The 16,565-nt window shown below is 37.1% G+C and overlaps 1 protein-coding gene across 1 annotated transcript in view; it reads right to left on the bottom strand.

The window, feature by feature from the left end:
* The window catches only part of PIEZO2 (piezo type mechanosensitive ion channel component 2), a 283,067-nt gene that overhangs the window by 47,603 nt on the left and 218,899 nt on the right, over positions 1-16,565 (bottom strand). Inside the window, exons 25-31 of the mRNA XM_072330043.1 lie at positions 15,374-15,578; positions 15,117-15,218; positions 14,488-14,653; positions 7,196-7,439; positions 6,009-6,105; positions 3,847-4,006; positions 1,280-1,369 (exon numbers count right to left, since the gene is read on the bottom strand). Coding sequence (XP_072186144.1) covers positions 1,280-1,369; positions 3,847-4,006; positions 6,009-6,105; positions 7,196-7,439; positions 14,488-14,653; positions 15,117-15,218; positions 15,374-15,578 — 1,064 coding nt within the window. The remainder of the gene's footprint in view (positions 1-1,279; positions 1,370-3,846; positions 4,007-6,008; positions 6,106-7,195; positions 7,440-14,487; positions 14,654-15,116; positions 15,219-15,373; positions 15,579-16,565) is intronic.

The following is a 16,565-nucleotide window of genomic DNA, read 5'->3' on the forward strand; positions in this document are numbered from 1 at the left end:
CAGTCATTAAATGAAGGAGGTTTTGACATTTGGTTTGGAAGCACATATGGCTTGTCATGTACGGTCATGGAGGGACCTTGAAGGCTTTCTGCAGTTACTAAATAAGAATGTTAGCTGGATACAACAGAAAAGTAGACAGCATAAAGAGAAATAATCTCCAGGACAGTTAAACTGAAGGAAAACATTTTCTTTGAAGGTAAAATATATATTTATGTAAATTGCAACCATACACAAGCTAAACTGAATAAACAGGTATGCAACAACTTTTACTAGGAGCTCAAATATACAGAATGAAATCCTATATTTAGTGCTTAAGTCAATGACAATATTGTCATTCATTACAGCAAGGCCAGGCTGTTACTCATTTGGCTTTTAAATATAGGTTTCCTAATTCAGCGCTTTGCTGTTCAGATTTCTGCTCTTTCTAATCCAGCCACTATGTTTTAGTCTCCTATGTTTTAACCATCCATACTTGCTCCTTCAAGTGAGACAGGGTTAATATGACACTTCTTATTAATAATGAGCCTACCATTATTAACAATGTGCCTTTTCATGAGTTTCACATTGGAACTGGCATTTCACTGCCCTCTTCCTACTTTTATGAGAGAGGGGGGAAGAGCAATCAAGAAGAAAAAAAAAAAAAAAGGAAAAAAAAGATTATTTTTCACATTTCCTCACATCACATGCTTTCATGCCACTTAAAATAAGACAACCCAAAACCAGAGTGAGCTGGACAACTAGAAGAAAGCAAAATATACTATGTAGTAACATAAAATATCTCTTGAATGTGGCCACATTGCTATGATACTCAACTACGGAAGAGTTAGACAATGATCTTGTTTACTTGTCATCGATAGATTCTTAAGATTTAAAGGACCCTTCAGAATGAGTAGGGATGTTCACATCTTCTCTATTTTTACAAAATATCTGTTTCCGTTTCAGTAGGCACATGAGAACATTTCATGCTAATTTTTTATGTCAACCTTGCAACACTTGTCTTAGAACTGTGAGTCTACTTTTAAATGAAAATTAAGCCTACGCAGTGTCTTGTCTTTCTAGGAAAGAGGACTGAAACTGAGTAACACTCAATAGCCTAACATCTCTGAACACCTAGAGCAACTGTTTTTTAGTTGTAAAATCATGCTTCAAAAACCTACTAATCATTTATATAAAATAAGGTGCTAGATAAATACCAACAATCAATGAAAAACATAAAAACACATACATGTGCATGTATACACTTGTGTATATTTATAAATATATATATGTAAATACATACTGTCTTTTCAGTTGATCCATTGATTTCTTTTCCTCTTCAATTCTTGCCTTTACTGCCTTAACAATTGTAGCCTGGAAGAGCTCAGCACCCCTACAGCAGAAACGGGGGCAGAAGAAAGGGAGGAAAAATTAATTGTTTCCAAGTTTCCTTTATGACAGCTAATCATTTCATTTGCTGGAGATTATCAATTAATATAGAATATTAATCCCTTTACAGTCTGTTATTTCAAGAGCTGGTGTCAAACACTGTGATTCCTACTTGGCCTAAAAGTTCAAAGAGCTCCTGTAGCTATTGATGTGTGATTTGAGTTTCCAGTCCTGAAGACTTCACAACACAGACAGGTTCAAGTTAGGACTTCTTGCTCACTTCCAGGAGTTGATCTTTATAGTTGCATTTTCACTGTAATCATCTTGTCCCTCTGCCTCATAGCACCTAGAAGTTATGAGTTAAGCCCAACTCAGGACTTTTGCCTTCACCCAGAACCATAATGAACATAGCTTTAACTGCACTTTGAACCTCTGAATGTAACGGTGCTTTCTATCTGACTACACAAACCCTTCAACAGATTTCTGGTGTGCCAAAATCTGTTGAATCTGAAACGGACTTTTAACTCCATTTCATTAGAAATGTGATTGACTCAGTGATTGGGATAGCCAGAAGATGAGTCTCTACCATTTACTCATTCTTTATTCACTCAAGAACACTCAAAAAGTCTTGAAGAGTCTCAAAGACTTTCTCAGAGAAGTGAAATAAAAACTTCTCTCTTTTTTATTTTTGTCAATAATTCAATAGAACATCTCTAGGCTTAGAAGATTCCTTCTAACTAATTTTTCAACCAACTTTGCTGAGAAATTTTTGTTTCTTCCATGTAATATGCACAATAACCATAATTATGTTTATTTCCATATATATATATATGTATGTATATTTCCATATTTCCCCCTGGTATGGTAAAGTACTACAAAGGATGATGAGTTCTTAGCAACTTGATCACTCCTAAATTCTTATAGACTGTTGAAAACTGACACTGGAGGGAATGGTCACTGTTGTTTGAAACACAATCTTATTTGGGTAAGGACTTTTTATTTCCCAATTAACTTTTACTAGAAGACAGGCTCAGGCTGTACTGTCTGAATCCAAATATGACCTTCTTCATAGTCCAAATAAATTAAAAGCTTTGATTTAGCAAGGCAATCAGCTAGCTATAAGAAGTTAATAAGATTGATGTATTTATATGACCCTTCTTCCTGTAGCATCACAGTAGTTCCTTGTCATTAACACATTTATTTTTACAGATCTTCTGGCATAGGCCACTATGTCTTCCCTTTTGCTGCTGGATAGGTTCAGCATCTCACCAAGAGACACAAAGCTGGAAATAGAAACCAAACAATCAAACAACCAAACACGTATTTTTTCAGTACAGTCCAGTGCCATTTAGATTACACTGCTCTTCCTTCTGAATACAAACTCTCCAATTTAGGAGGTATTTTGATATTCATGATATTTCTATCGTAGGTTCACTGTGAACACAGCACAGGGGGAAAAACAAACAAGCAAACAAACAAACAAAAACAAAGCAGTATCCAGTACTCTTTGGCATTAGCACTGAAATTCACACCAAAGCAAAAGTCTGAGAGAGGCAACAGGGGACTGAGGCATACATTTTTAGGTAGTCCCATGTGCAGCAGAGAATTTGGTCAGTTCATGCAGCTAAAAATGTCACCATTTTAAAGAAACTCCAGGAGAGGAAGATTAAAAAAAAAAAGAGAGAATTTTTTTTTTTAGGACATACAAGTCAAATTTGCCCTCCAATGTGTACAGAAATCAATGTGTTTTTTTTTTTGGGGGGGGGGGGAGGGGGGAGCAGGGAAAGAAATGTCATGATACACTTAATTTAAAATCAACAAAAGTAATCCCTCAGAAATCTTACTGAAACTGCAAATAGTTTCATTTTGATCTGCCTTCATGTTACAAAACAAAAGACAAAGGAAAATAAACAAAAAAAACAGGTGAACAAAATCAGGAGAATGGTTGACAGCTGTGAATGGATGACAGTGGAGAAATGTAAGTAACAGTCCTAAAGTGACACTTCTTTGCCACGTCATTGTTGGATTTCAGCAATACAACACTGTGTCTTCCTGAATCAGATATCATTACTTCTCTCCATTTTTCCCAATGGGACATTTTTAAGAGATGTGATTTCTAAAACCCATTTTCTCATATTCTGTTCTCAGAATGTTTTCTTTCCAGTGCTTACAACATTTGCTGGCATTTGCTCCTATATGTACTGATGTTGAGAGACTGCTGCAACATATGTAGACTTCCACAGCTTTTAATTAAAGCTATGAAAGCATCAGATGCTGTTTGGTGAGTTTAATTTCTATCAGAATCCTAATTAATTGTTTTCTCAAGTGCTGTGTCTCAGTTGGAGCTGCAATTATTAATTTACATGGATTGTTTAAATCAATGTTAACTACCAGAACTCTATTGATGCTATAAACAGTAGGGCTTTTTTGATTATGTCAAGCTGTTTATTTTATTTATTTATTTTTTTATCTTAATGTTACCTTGATGCTAGGATCTGGGAAGCTTTTATATCTGCAACTACATGAAGGAAGTAGTAACTCATGAAGACTCTTCTTTGCAACAGCAGAAAGGCAAAACATATACTGTCCCAGATGATTCCTGCTTCTCCACTAGGTAGTTTACAGTCTGCATTGTTGGTTGCTGGAAAAAAAGAAACCAGTGTAAGAAATGTTGCATTAAGTATTTTTTATAATGTTTAATCATTTAAATAATGCCATTAAAATGGTTTTAAATAAAGATTTTAAATTGACATGTATTTTTGTTTGATTTATGCTATAGTTTCTTTTAAAGCAAATTGGAAACCTTCGAACAATGTGATATCACATGAAAACTGGGAATTCACCAGAAGTGAATTTGAAGCAAATTCAGTCTGTCTTATTAAGCATTTGGAAGAAAAGGAAAGTATTTTTTGCTAGCTTGGAATATTTGATTTCAGCACTTTTTAGAAGTTTCAAGGTTGTTTTTTCTTGTTATTTCAAAATGACTTTTGTCTCTCATTTTTCTATTAAGAACAATATCATGAGAATGAAGTATTTTGTTTTAGTCAAAATAATCTTCTAATTGACTTCTACCACTTAATATATTTCATATTCCTTTCCACAACCCAGTTCACAGCAATCATCAAATGTTTCTTTCCACTGCAGATGAGAAAAAGCATTTGAAACCACAAAACTGCTTCCTTTGGGATAGGAGGAGAAAGGCAGAGAGGAAATCCCATTCCTTTGGCTTTGGATATTTCTTCCTTTCTTTCTTTATTTATTCTCTAAAGACCATTCTCTTGGGTATACTCAAAAATTAATATGGTGTTTTTTTGTAGCTAGACTATAAACTGAATGGCCTATCCTGCCCTACAGAAGGGAGAGAAGGACTCAAAGGACAGACTCTGGCTCAAAGCTGGCGTTACAAGCAAGCCAGCCTAATGGGTCAGGAAGCTCAAGCTCCAAGATCTTCAAAGCCTGCAGTGCTCATCTCTCAGGGAGTCAGAAAAACATGTCTAAGTTTCTGATTCTGCTCAAAAAGTTTTGGATAATATGAACCACCAGGCACCAATTATCTTGTGAATGTGAATCTTTGTTTTTCCTATCCTTACGTCCTCTTATCTATTAGAGTCAGACACAAGGATTTTTGAAATGGAAATTCAGAACTCTGCTGCAGACTCACAGTTAAAACAGTTAAAACAGCTCTGTTTTAAATTCTGCTAAAAAATACTGAAAAAAAAAAATAATGTTTTCAGACTGTCAATCTAAGACAAAATGTAGAGCTAAAACAATAGCTCATTGAGGGGTTTGGGGTCCTGCTCCCCATTCTTCCTTCTCACTTCCATCCACGGATACTACCCATTCCCACTCTGTTAACATCACAAACTTGAGAATATCGTTAAAAAAATTACCTAAGAACTCTGTGCTTTCAAAAAAAAAAGTGCCACTTTCATGCTGGCTTAGCCTCTTGCCATTTCAGTGAGCTGAATTGGTTTACCCATTGAGCAGCTGAACACAAGGAGGAGTGGGAGTTTTCAGCTGAGTGGTGAACTCAGTTTGGAAGGTGGAACCATACTCCAAATTATGTCATAAACTGCATGTACAGGGAAATTGTGTTAAGCTCCAGCATCACCAGACATTACGTTTAAAGCTCAGTAAATGTGTTTATGTGAGTGGGGGTCTTGATAGATAACTTTGTATCTCTTTTGATTCTATGAGATCATAGAATCACAGAATGATTTGGACTGGAAGGGACCTCAAAGCCCACCCAGTCCCACCCCATGCCATGGGCAGGGCTGCTCCCCAGCAGCTCAGCTGCCCAGGGCCCCATCCAACCTGGCCTTGAGTGCCTTCTCTGGGCAGCTGTGCCAGTGCCTCAGTGCCCTCTGTCATTTCCCCTGTACTATCCCTATCTGCCCATGTAAAAATGTTGGTCTCCCTTCTGTTTGTAAGCCCCCTTCAAGTACAGAAGGGCCGCAGTGAGGTCACTCTGGTATTTCCAGTTTCTTGCTACCCTATATGATGAAACTTGTTTAATTGCACTTACATGCAAGACATTTGCACAAGGTAATATGTCAAGAGAGGACACAGCTTCAATATGTTAGAAGATTTTGAGATCATCCACTGTTTATAGGAAATTAAAAAGAAAAATGAGCTGTACTTACGGATACGGTAGCCTTTAACTGTGCAAGCCAGACTAAATGCCTGAATCAACCAGCAACTATTCTGAATTAAAGACTCAATGTAGCCACATGCTCCTATCTGGAAAGTAAAAGAACAGTTTAATCTAACAAGGCATAGCTGAAATAAAGATAAGTGTCTTTACTAGGTGCACGCATCACTTTAAATGCAAGAATTTGTTCTTTTGGTTATCCATGGGATAGCAGGTATGTGGGTTTGGTTTTGTTTTTGCAGAGAAAGTGATATGTCTGTCATGTGATGCAGTGTGACAGCTAAGCAACTTTTATAAATCACTGAGTTAAACTTGAAAACATACACGGACAAGCTGAACATACTCACAGCCCCACTGAATTCCCAAGCATAAAATGAAGCACATATGTAAGCATTTAGAACATTTGCAAATTCAAACCACATATAAATCAATTTTATTTCAGTACAGTGACTTATATAAATGTAAAAAGAAAAATGTCTGCTCTTTTCAGTCCAGCACTACAAATGTTCAAAGCTAAAAGGCAATTGCCAGGAATAAATCTAAATTTATCTTTCATAAAGTTTTAAGTACTGCCTTGTCTCAATCACCTATTAGTGCCACTGCAAAAATCTGATCTAAAGAGATAACTGATGTAAGAAAACCATTAATACTTTGCAGAAGTATTTAACCTTTCATTTTAAAATGTCTGTTTTCATCTAAAACTCACACAAGTTCTAAAGGAAAACAGAATGCAGCTTGTAATGTTGTAGTCAACCTCACTAGCTACGTTACATCACACAACTGTACCTACTGCTAGACTTGAAAAATCTGGTTTTAAATGAAAAGTTTGATTGAATGTGCACTATTTATTGATGGTGTAATCTTGCACTTCTTACTCATTTCATTGAAATTTTCACAAGACATCTAGGGAACAATTTAACTAGGCAGAGAAACCAGAATCTGATGCTTTGAAAATGGCTTTCAAGCTTTCTCAGAGCCAGACAAGGGTGGCACACTTTCCTACAACATGTATGCATTAGCAATCTCTGGATATGCACTTGCAGTTTCTGATATAAAATGGAGCCTCCTTTGCATTAGCAAAAGGCTGTGCTCCTGAAAACGATTTTTAATGGCCATTCAGTGCACTGTGCACAGTTCCTATGAAGTAAGAAATGCAGAGGAAATGCAGATGCTGCTTACCGAGAGGATGTTTTTCATGGTGATCACAAAAACGTTGTACGCAATCAACCAGTCCCAGTAGCGTAGGATGCTCCTGATGGGTTTCAGCAGCAGATCTCCACCAAAGAGAAGGAAATAAAAGCAGGCAACCAAGTAGCCCATACAGAATATGCTGATCCTCGTCGTTCCAGTTATGAAGATTATAGTAAGCACAAACCAGAAGAGGTAACTAAAGATTATCACCTTATACATATCTAGGTAGGACCTGGAAGTAAAAGAAGAAGGAAAAACACAATCATTCTCTGAGGACAGACTGCTGAGTTTTTGTCAGCATTTGGGCACCTGCACAGGATTAATGGCAAAATCAGTGTCCGGCTCATGTACTCAGTTCCAACTCATTCATGATGCTCTGCTCAGTCAGCGCATTTTGCATTACATGAGATCAACGGGGGGAAAATACATTTTCACTAAACTTCATAGTGGTTTCAATCTAATGGAATTGTTTTAAACTGAAACAAAGGAGATTTAGGTTAGATATTAGAAGAAAGTTTTAAACACTGGAACAGGTTGCCCAAGGAGGTTGTGGATGCCCCATCCCTGGAGGCATTCAAGGCCAGGCTGGATGTGGCTCTGGGCAGCCTGGTCTGGTGGTTGGCGACCCTGCACATAGCAGGGGGGTTGAAACTGGATGGTCATTGTGGTCCTTTTCAACCTAGGCCATTCTATGATTCTATGATTCATGATAGAGTGATACTACCTAGCAATGTGGTGTATACAATTTAAAAGCTATCTGAGATAATCTTTCAAGAAGTCTGGATAATGCTATAGTAAATCTATTTTCAAATGCCAGCTGTAGTACTTCAGTGCAAACAATTCTGCATTTATCAGTGACTTCTGGGGAATTCAGACTAGTCGAAAGCCTTGCATTCAAAGACAGTCGCTAAAAATAAATTTCTCCAGTGGAGATCAACTGTAAAGGTTTTGAGCTGTAAAAAGAAAGCTTTTACAGAATGTAAATGTACAAGAATTTACTGGAGTGTTTGCCAGGAAGCAGTAAGACAGAACTATCTGAAATCAGCCCGGTGCACAATGAGAAAGAGTAAGAAACAAGTTGGTATTTTCAGTCCTCAAAATCTTGACTTAATATTGACTCAGTGAGCTTCCAAATAAGAACATCTGCCAAAGGCAATATCAAATGCTGCATATAGCTAAACACTGCAAAACCATCTAATTCACAGTTTCCCCTCATTTGGTGTTTAGATTCCAGATGCACTGTGTGCTCAGGGTCTGTTCACCCAAGCTATGAGATGGGACTTGTCAGGAAACCACGCAGGGAGAGGGCACTGTAGGAGTACACATATACCTGAGACAAACCATGTAAGGAGTAAATGAACTAACTGCAGTGGATGAGGCCACATAAAAAGGCCCCTGCTGCTTGATCTTCTCAGGCTCAGAATTTTCTAGGAGTATGTATTTATAGTCCTATATTTATATGCATACAGCTCGCCGAAGCCAACCAGAGAGTCATTTAATTAAAGGTAATGAGAAAGCTCCTCTATGCTTATTTCCCACAGACATTAAAGAAATTTATGGACTGCTGCCTGTGAAGTCTAAAAATGTCATGGTTTTAGAAATGCTGCTGAGTTTGGGGTGATAAAAAATTAACAAATAATTTATACATATTAGGAAAATAAAGATGCACAAAGTATCCGTTGAACAGAAAAAAAGACTTGATATTTGGTGTTTCTTTAATATTATTCACTTACATGTTGGTTGGTTATGAATCATCTCCCTGAAAATACAGTATTTCTTTGCCATTGACAAAGTGCATCAATATCTTTCAAGAAATCCACAAATGGAAACGAATTGATCAAAACAAATTGATCAAATCGGTTAAATGGAAATATTTTAATACTCTTTGACAAATATGAATTCTGATTCTTAAAAGACAACTGGAGTTGGCTGCATCCAAGCATTCCACCATATTCACACTGCATTTGGTTGAGACACGGTGCAACAGCAAACACTGCTCTCAGAGTAAAATTTACAGAAACTAGAGAGAATATGAAAAGCATGACAACAACTTAGCTATTTTTTTTTTCACTATGGCCTTAATAATTTGTTACATTATTGGCAGGGATTTAAAATATCAAATAAAATTTCTAATTTTAAAAAAATACATTAAATATAATAGTTTTGGACATTGGTACATAAAAAAAAAAAAAAAAACGGTATGAAAGGAAAATCTTCTCAAAAGGTAGGAAGCAATACACCTGCATGTGGTTCTTAGATGTGCAAATCTTTCTTTTATTGAAAAGACACAATTACAAGCAATCTCAATGGCAGAAATGACTCCCCAGATTTGACCCTCAAGTTGGCATCTTACAATATGGTGTTAGAACAAGTCATTCAGGACACACCTAAACAATGAATTTCACAGGACATCTTAGATACCTCAGCGCTGGCCTAAGCAAAAAGTCCTGGTGAACAGACTGGATAATCACAGATACATAGAATTATTACCCAAAACACACTTATTTTAGTTGTAATACCCTCATACTCCTTTATTTGTCTTTTTCCAAAGATCTCCCTAATTTTCTTTAATTACATACAATCTTATATGTGAGTCAAGTGCTCTAAGAGAGGGAATAAAGGTACGTCTTGAGGACCAAAATACTTGGAATTTAAGAGTTTCATTTCTGTGCTCTGGAGGTTATAAAGTAATAGTGAAGGACTAAAGCACAAGATCACCTTAAAAGCTATGAAGACCTTACATAAACACAGAGAGACAAGCCATGGGGTATACAACTATTCTGAAAATTTTTTAATAGACAGCAAAAAAAGCTTAGTCTTGGATAACATACACCATAATTTTATACTTTCATTGCAGACCACACAGACAATTAGTTTAATGGCATGTAAACCTTCCAAACCTCACCTTTTAAGTTGTCATTAAATCCACATCCAACCTCAGGGAAGAACGGTCATCCTCAGGATGGAGTATTTGACAGTACAACTAAGAAACCCGAGAGCTGGCTTCTGCCCAAGGATTCAGTCTCACTCCACTTCATTCCCTCAGCTGTGCACTACTGCCCTGTCTTTGGCTCTGGCTCTCAAAATTAATTTAAAGAAGCAAATTTGTGAAAGCCTATTTATTCTTGGAGAGGACTGTTTTTCTGACCATTACAGCTGATAAACCAACTCACTACTGGTGTGATGAATGCAAGGGCCAAACAACAGTAATGGTGGGTTATGTGTAGCTGGAGGCCAAGAATAGTCACTACACCACTGTACCAAGAGCATCAAATCATGGTTTTTGGTAGCTAGTAATTTCTACAAGAGAAAATATGCAGAAGAAACCCGAAATGTTAATAAAAAATAAGAAACTCTAATTGGCTAACAGTGTCACTAGCAGACCCACTGATACTCTGGATGACTACCTCATCTTCTTCAAAAAGAGGAAGACAAAATCTGCAGTTCATCCATCTATCAAATCTACTGTAGCCTCAGATTGCTGTCTGTATCCAAAGACCTATTTTATTTAATAAAGCTTTGTTAGTCTTATCATGATCACTTCAGTATTTCATTTCCACAAGGATTATTTTTTAACTGCAGCACAATCCTAGTGAGCTCAATGACACATTTGTCTGTGGCCAGCCTAGCATCCAGATATCTGCCTACAAGCATCCCAAGGCATTGAGGCTGCAGCTGATAATCCCTTTTAAGGAAAGGTCTTTGTCCTAAGATCAGCACCTTGAAGTTTAGGAAAGGAATGCTAAAGTTTAGGGAAAGGACTGATGAAACAATATTTCCTATTGCACTCATATAGTTCAGAGCTTCTCCTTTCTGGAGAAGCTGTTATGTCATTGCTGCCCCTTAGCAGTCACTTGTTTTGCTATGAGTGTGGCTCACCACCTCCACCTCAAGGCTCTTCCCACAGCCTTCCTCTAAAGACCACCTCCTCTATCTTCTTCATGCATGCTATTCCTACACATTCACACTGCTAGCAGCCTCTTCACCTCTACTCCCCAGATTCTTCCCTCCACTCTTTCCTACCTGTGATTCCTTACATGTTTCACACACACACTGTAGGAGTTTGAGTCACAATGTTTCCCTTCAAATCCCAACATTGCTGATTTCTCACCAAGCCTCCATCCCCAAAGCCTTTCTCTGTAGCTCTGTTTTGGTCTTCAGAAGTCAGGTTCAGTGATTCTCTCTTTTCCAATATATACATTTACGTTGAAGCTTCCTAAAATTAGCTCCCTTATTTTAACTGACATCTATGAATTTAGTGTTGTGGATGGATCCCATGGGACTTAGTCCCTACTGTTTTTGTCAAACCTTCTCACAGAGCTGATATTCTCTTTCTCTTACCAGTGAAGTCCTTCCTTCATGATTCTATTTGCTTTAAAAAATCCCCAAATCCTAAGCTGTGTTATTTAAGGCCATTTTATAAGCAACAAAATGTTTATTTGCTTTATACAAATATGATGGGAAGCCTGTAATGATGATTTGCAGATACTCTCTCACCAACCCAAGTTAGTACTCTAGTTCCAAGAAAAGGCATTGCAGCTGCCTTTGAGAGACTTCTTCTGACTCACCTGATGATGGTTCCCAAGGGGGACAGTTCAATGACTGACTGTTAGTACTATTTCTGGTCTCAGGAGGTTAAAAGTAAATTACAATCCCAAATTATTTCCCTGTCAATGTCTAGGAGAACATCAGAAAACTGCTTGAGAAATGAAATGAGAATTTTCTGGCATTAGAGACTGTGGGAAAAGATTATCCTCAATGAAGTTGCTTTAAATTCTATTTCATTTTAAAAGCTCCTACTACTATCCCTCATTTTCATTTCCCTCTCATAGCCCTCCAGTTGTACTCTCCCTTGAGATTAAACATATACCCCCTGAGAAATCTGGGGGTGGAAAGACAAGAAAATTTCAGGAAATCTCTTCCATAGACTGTATGTATCCTTGTTGTGCTCGGTTATCCCTCCAGAAATAAGAAAATTAAGCATTTGTAAATTTGACCTTTTCTCACAACTGTTTATGTTGCAGTTGAAAGCTTTTTAGCTACTAGAACAGTGACCAACTGGCATCTTCTTGAGGGAACAGACACACTAAAAAGGTGCTCCAGCTTGCAAGTGCAATTTTTCTTAGCAGTAAATGTACACTGGACTTCTTAGAAAGCAAACAAATGCTAAGAAACTATTCTTCAAAGCTTTGTAATTTATTCATAACCACGTTGCCTTCACTTTTTTGTTTCTTTCTGACTGACTTTTGTATAAATGCTATTTTTCATTTCACTTTCTCGGATAAGCTTTGAACCAGGTTGTTTCCCATGTTACAAATATACAGACAATTCTGAAATTTGTGAAACAAAGTGATAGAAATATTTTTAGACAAAGCCCTTTGTGTTCCAAATTGTCTTGTATAGACTAGATACATACATTTCTGAGGTATATCTTCAGTGGGTTCTCCAGAGCTTGAGAGTCATTCTCTTAAAAGATTTATAATCTCAAATGAAAGAATCAAAGTCACTTTAAAAGACTGTACAGCCATTCTCTGGTGTTTCTCTGTAGTAAATTAAGCATCTGGGATCACATATCATAGTTCACTGTTAACACAATTTAAAGTCTGTGAAAATCTGCATTGTAACAAAGACACTGAAGGGGATGCTAAAGAGAAGGTTCCATTAAGAAGACAAGAGCTATTATGAAGTTCATACGAGAAAGGAAGGTCTTCTGATACCCATCTACATGTACTACAGGTATGTTCCCAGTACTGTCCCAGTACTGTTTCAGGAAGTGGACACTTCAAACTGTCAACAAAATGTTACACCTTACCTGCTCCAGCATCTACAAGAAAGGATATCACATACAGGAATTAAGCAGCTGCACAGCATTATTAATGTATATACAGGTCTGTTTTCCCAGCACATGTCAAGTGAATGCATAAGAAGCCACCACTGGCTTCAGCTTGATGCATACCATGCATATGAATAAAAAGACAGAACTTATCGCAAAGAATTGTGGAGAGGCAGCAGGCCAGTTCAGCTTGGACATTGCTTTCCATTATAAACCTGACTTTGATTCCCATCCAAAATCTTCAAAGAATATCCTTTGTGCTTCGGATTTTTTTTACTTGGCCACTTGGGAATATCTTCTACAGATGACTAGAAATACCAACTAGATTCCAGGGAACTTTGAAAAGATGCCAGAGGAGACTTTAAAAAGCAGTGATTTTCTTGCCTCTGTTTCCTTTCTGAAGGTAGTTTTCAAATATAGTCACACTGTTAATTAAGTTTTTTCACAAGTTTCTTTTTCTAGATTAAGATGTTAAAATAAGATCTTTCTGCCAGCAGCCACACCATCAGTGAAGTTCTTTCACTGATGGTGATTAAGCATACCAGAGTGCCTGATGCAATTGCTGAATTATCTTTTTTAACGCATACAACACTACACTGGCAATAAGAAAAAATCAGCCAGTCCTTCTACTCATTCCTCTCAACCAAGCCCTGTTTGGCAGATGTGTCTTGGAAAGCATCCCAATGCAATGGAGTATTTTGAAAGGAGGTTATGACCAAGTCCTATTTGGCAGATGTCTCTTGGAAAGCATCCCCACTTGATGGCATATTTTGAAAAGAGGTTGTGACTTCTTGCTCTGTTTATGTCAGTGGGTCTAGAGCGTGGGGTTTGCTGTGTAGACTGAGGGGAAGAACTCTTCACCCTATGCTCAGAAGTGGCTATAAATCTCTTGGACAAGTTGAATAAGCTGACTGTATTTCCATTGTCTTCTCTTTAAAGCTATTTCAAAATGCATTTGGCAATCATTTCTAACAGAAACAGCAGTATTATCTTGCTGATCTTGAGAATGAATTTTAGTGACAAAATTTGTCTGGGTTCACAACTGCACACATATCAGCTTCAGGGAGATTTTTGCTAGACAGGATTTCAAATTTTGTTATTCATTTCACACTCACACTTCTGCTGGTAATATGCATTTCAAAACAAACACTTAATCTGACAAAACAGTAGCTAGTAAATTTCATTATTTCCGTATATTCTTTTAACACTGCATCAAACTTTCAGAGACACTTTCAATTAATGTTATGCCCAGCACAACTCAGAAGATCTGAACTAATCTCTTCTGAAGTGGTCACACAAGAATGGCTCCACAGTTTGAAGAACAAATGGAATGGACTGTCTCAGGCTCTGCCCCCTCTTAATATCATTCACCTTTCTACTTTCACACTAGAGAACATTATAAAAGTGAAGCTCTGCAGTTTCCAAGAGTTAAAGATTCAGGTTTTACCGGCAGTGAATGAAGTCCGGAACAGGATTATGCTGGCTGAAAGATGCTGCTTCAAGATTCATACAAATTTCCACATTGTCTCCAGCCATGATTCGCACAGCAGCTTTATTTTCATCCTCGAATGTTTGCCTTTGTAGGGATGCACACAGCAGCAACATGAAATCATCTATGAGAAAGCAGTGGTTGCAAGGAAAAATTCAGTCATTAACTGAGATGCAGGGAGTGGTGGCAATAGACCATAATGTAGTTAGCAGATTTTTCTTTGAATATCCAAGACTGTTGTTTTCAATGCATTTAACACCAACTTGACATTTATTAATGTCTTGCACTTGATTTTTTTCCTATCTTTTATGATATTTATTGAAAAAATAAATTAAAAAGGGAAAATAATCCATAAATTTTGATATTGATTTATTAAAAATTGGATACAGAGAAACAGATGCAGAAATTAGTAATCCATTGATTTTTTTTTCTGCTACACAAAATGCCACACTCTGTATCCAATCTCCCACAGAATATGACATCTCGCTGCTGGAAAGTAAATAAAAGTCTGGCTTCAAATTACACTGTGCAGATGTTTTAAGCAAAAGACACGTAAACACTTTTCAAATATGTGCTAAAATACTTACAGACAAGGAAGACAGGGTTTGGTCTCACGATGAAGTCTGGAAAGTATAACCACTTTATGATATTTGAGTTGAAGTTGGCATTACCACTTCTCCATGGATAGTCTATATGACAGAAGCACATAAAAATGCAATCAGTACTTTACAACGATTACTTCATCCTTTTCTCTTGGATACTATTGAATACTTATCATTTCTTTTTAGCACTTTTCTGTAAAAGCAAGCAGCAGCAACTGTCCATAAAAGGTAAGCATCCATACCTTTACAAGGAGCAGGTGGAATGCCAATACAAAGAAAATACTGGAATGTAATGATGCATGCCAGAAAACAGCAATACTTTGGCCAGATTTCTGCAATAGCTTTTCTTCTACGTCGATACAATACAGCAATCAACCAGAAGGCATGAATCATGGCATAAAAATCCATCCGTTGACCTATTACATTCACTGATAAAAGAAAACATGTCTGGAAAGGAAAGAAAGAAAAATAAACAACATTTGCAACCTAGTGACCAGTCGATTTAGCAAGAATAAACTAGTCTGAATTTTATCAGTATGCTTAGACACATGCTGCAGCAGATGCAGGAATCCTTTGCCAACCAACAAACTACAGCACCAACCTCCCCCACTGTACTCCAACTCCCCAAATTTTCAGCACTCTTCTGTGAGTGTCATCTGCAAGAATACAGCACGGGTTTTCATTACGTGACATCTACATATACAAAATGGAAAGAGCATTGCCACAGTAGTCTATATGTGAAATGTTTAATTGTTGCCAAGCAAAGCACATATTACACAGCTGTATATTTTGATAGCACTTACAGATGTGAGAAAGAAAAGAAACCATTAAGAATAACAACAACTAAAGTGTATCCTCATGTGGGAACCAGACAAAAAGAAAAAGGATTTAGACAATATAACTTCTTTTGGCTATAGACAAATCCAGCCAATTGCTGTAAGGCAAGTTTAGTTCTCCATTCTTTTTAAGACCCCTTATCCCAAACCATTTCTGTTCTCTGGCTCCACTTAAAGCAGATCCTTCACTCAATGCTATGCAGCATGTTTTCATTCACAGTGACTCACTTATTCAGTATACTTCACTATTCTGATCTTCTATCCCCTCAGGATGATATCCTCCTTAGGATGAGGTTACATTTAAGTCCTGAAGGAAACAGCTTACTGGTTAATTCTAACTTCCATTCTTTCCTAATCCTCAGACCAGCCATAAGCACGTTATTCTATTTATCAGGAGCAAGGGAGTGATAGCATTTAATGCATAGGTCAAGAATATCCTTATGAATAGATTTGGGGTGCTCTAAAACAGCAGCTGCTTTTCACAGATAGCCATCAAATATTTTGAAAAAAAAAAATTGTTTATTCTACAGACAATTTTGAAAGTGCGCTTCATTTGTCTGTGTGCATACAGAGGAGGTGGGAAAACATAAATCAAGCT

The sequence above is a fragment of the Excalfactoria chinensis genome, chromosome 2 (genome assembly GCF_039878825.1).
Source record: "Excalfactoria chinensis isolate bCotChi1 chromosome 2, bCotChi1.hap2, whole genome shotgun sequence".
Lineage (NCBI taxonomy): Eukaryota > Metazoa > Chordata > Aves > Galliformes > Phasianidae > Excalfactoria > Excalfactoria chinensis.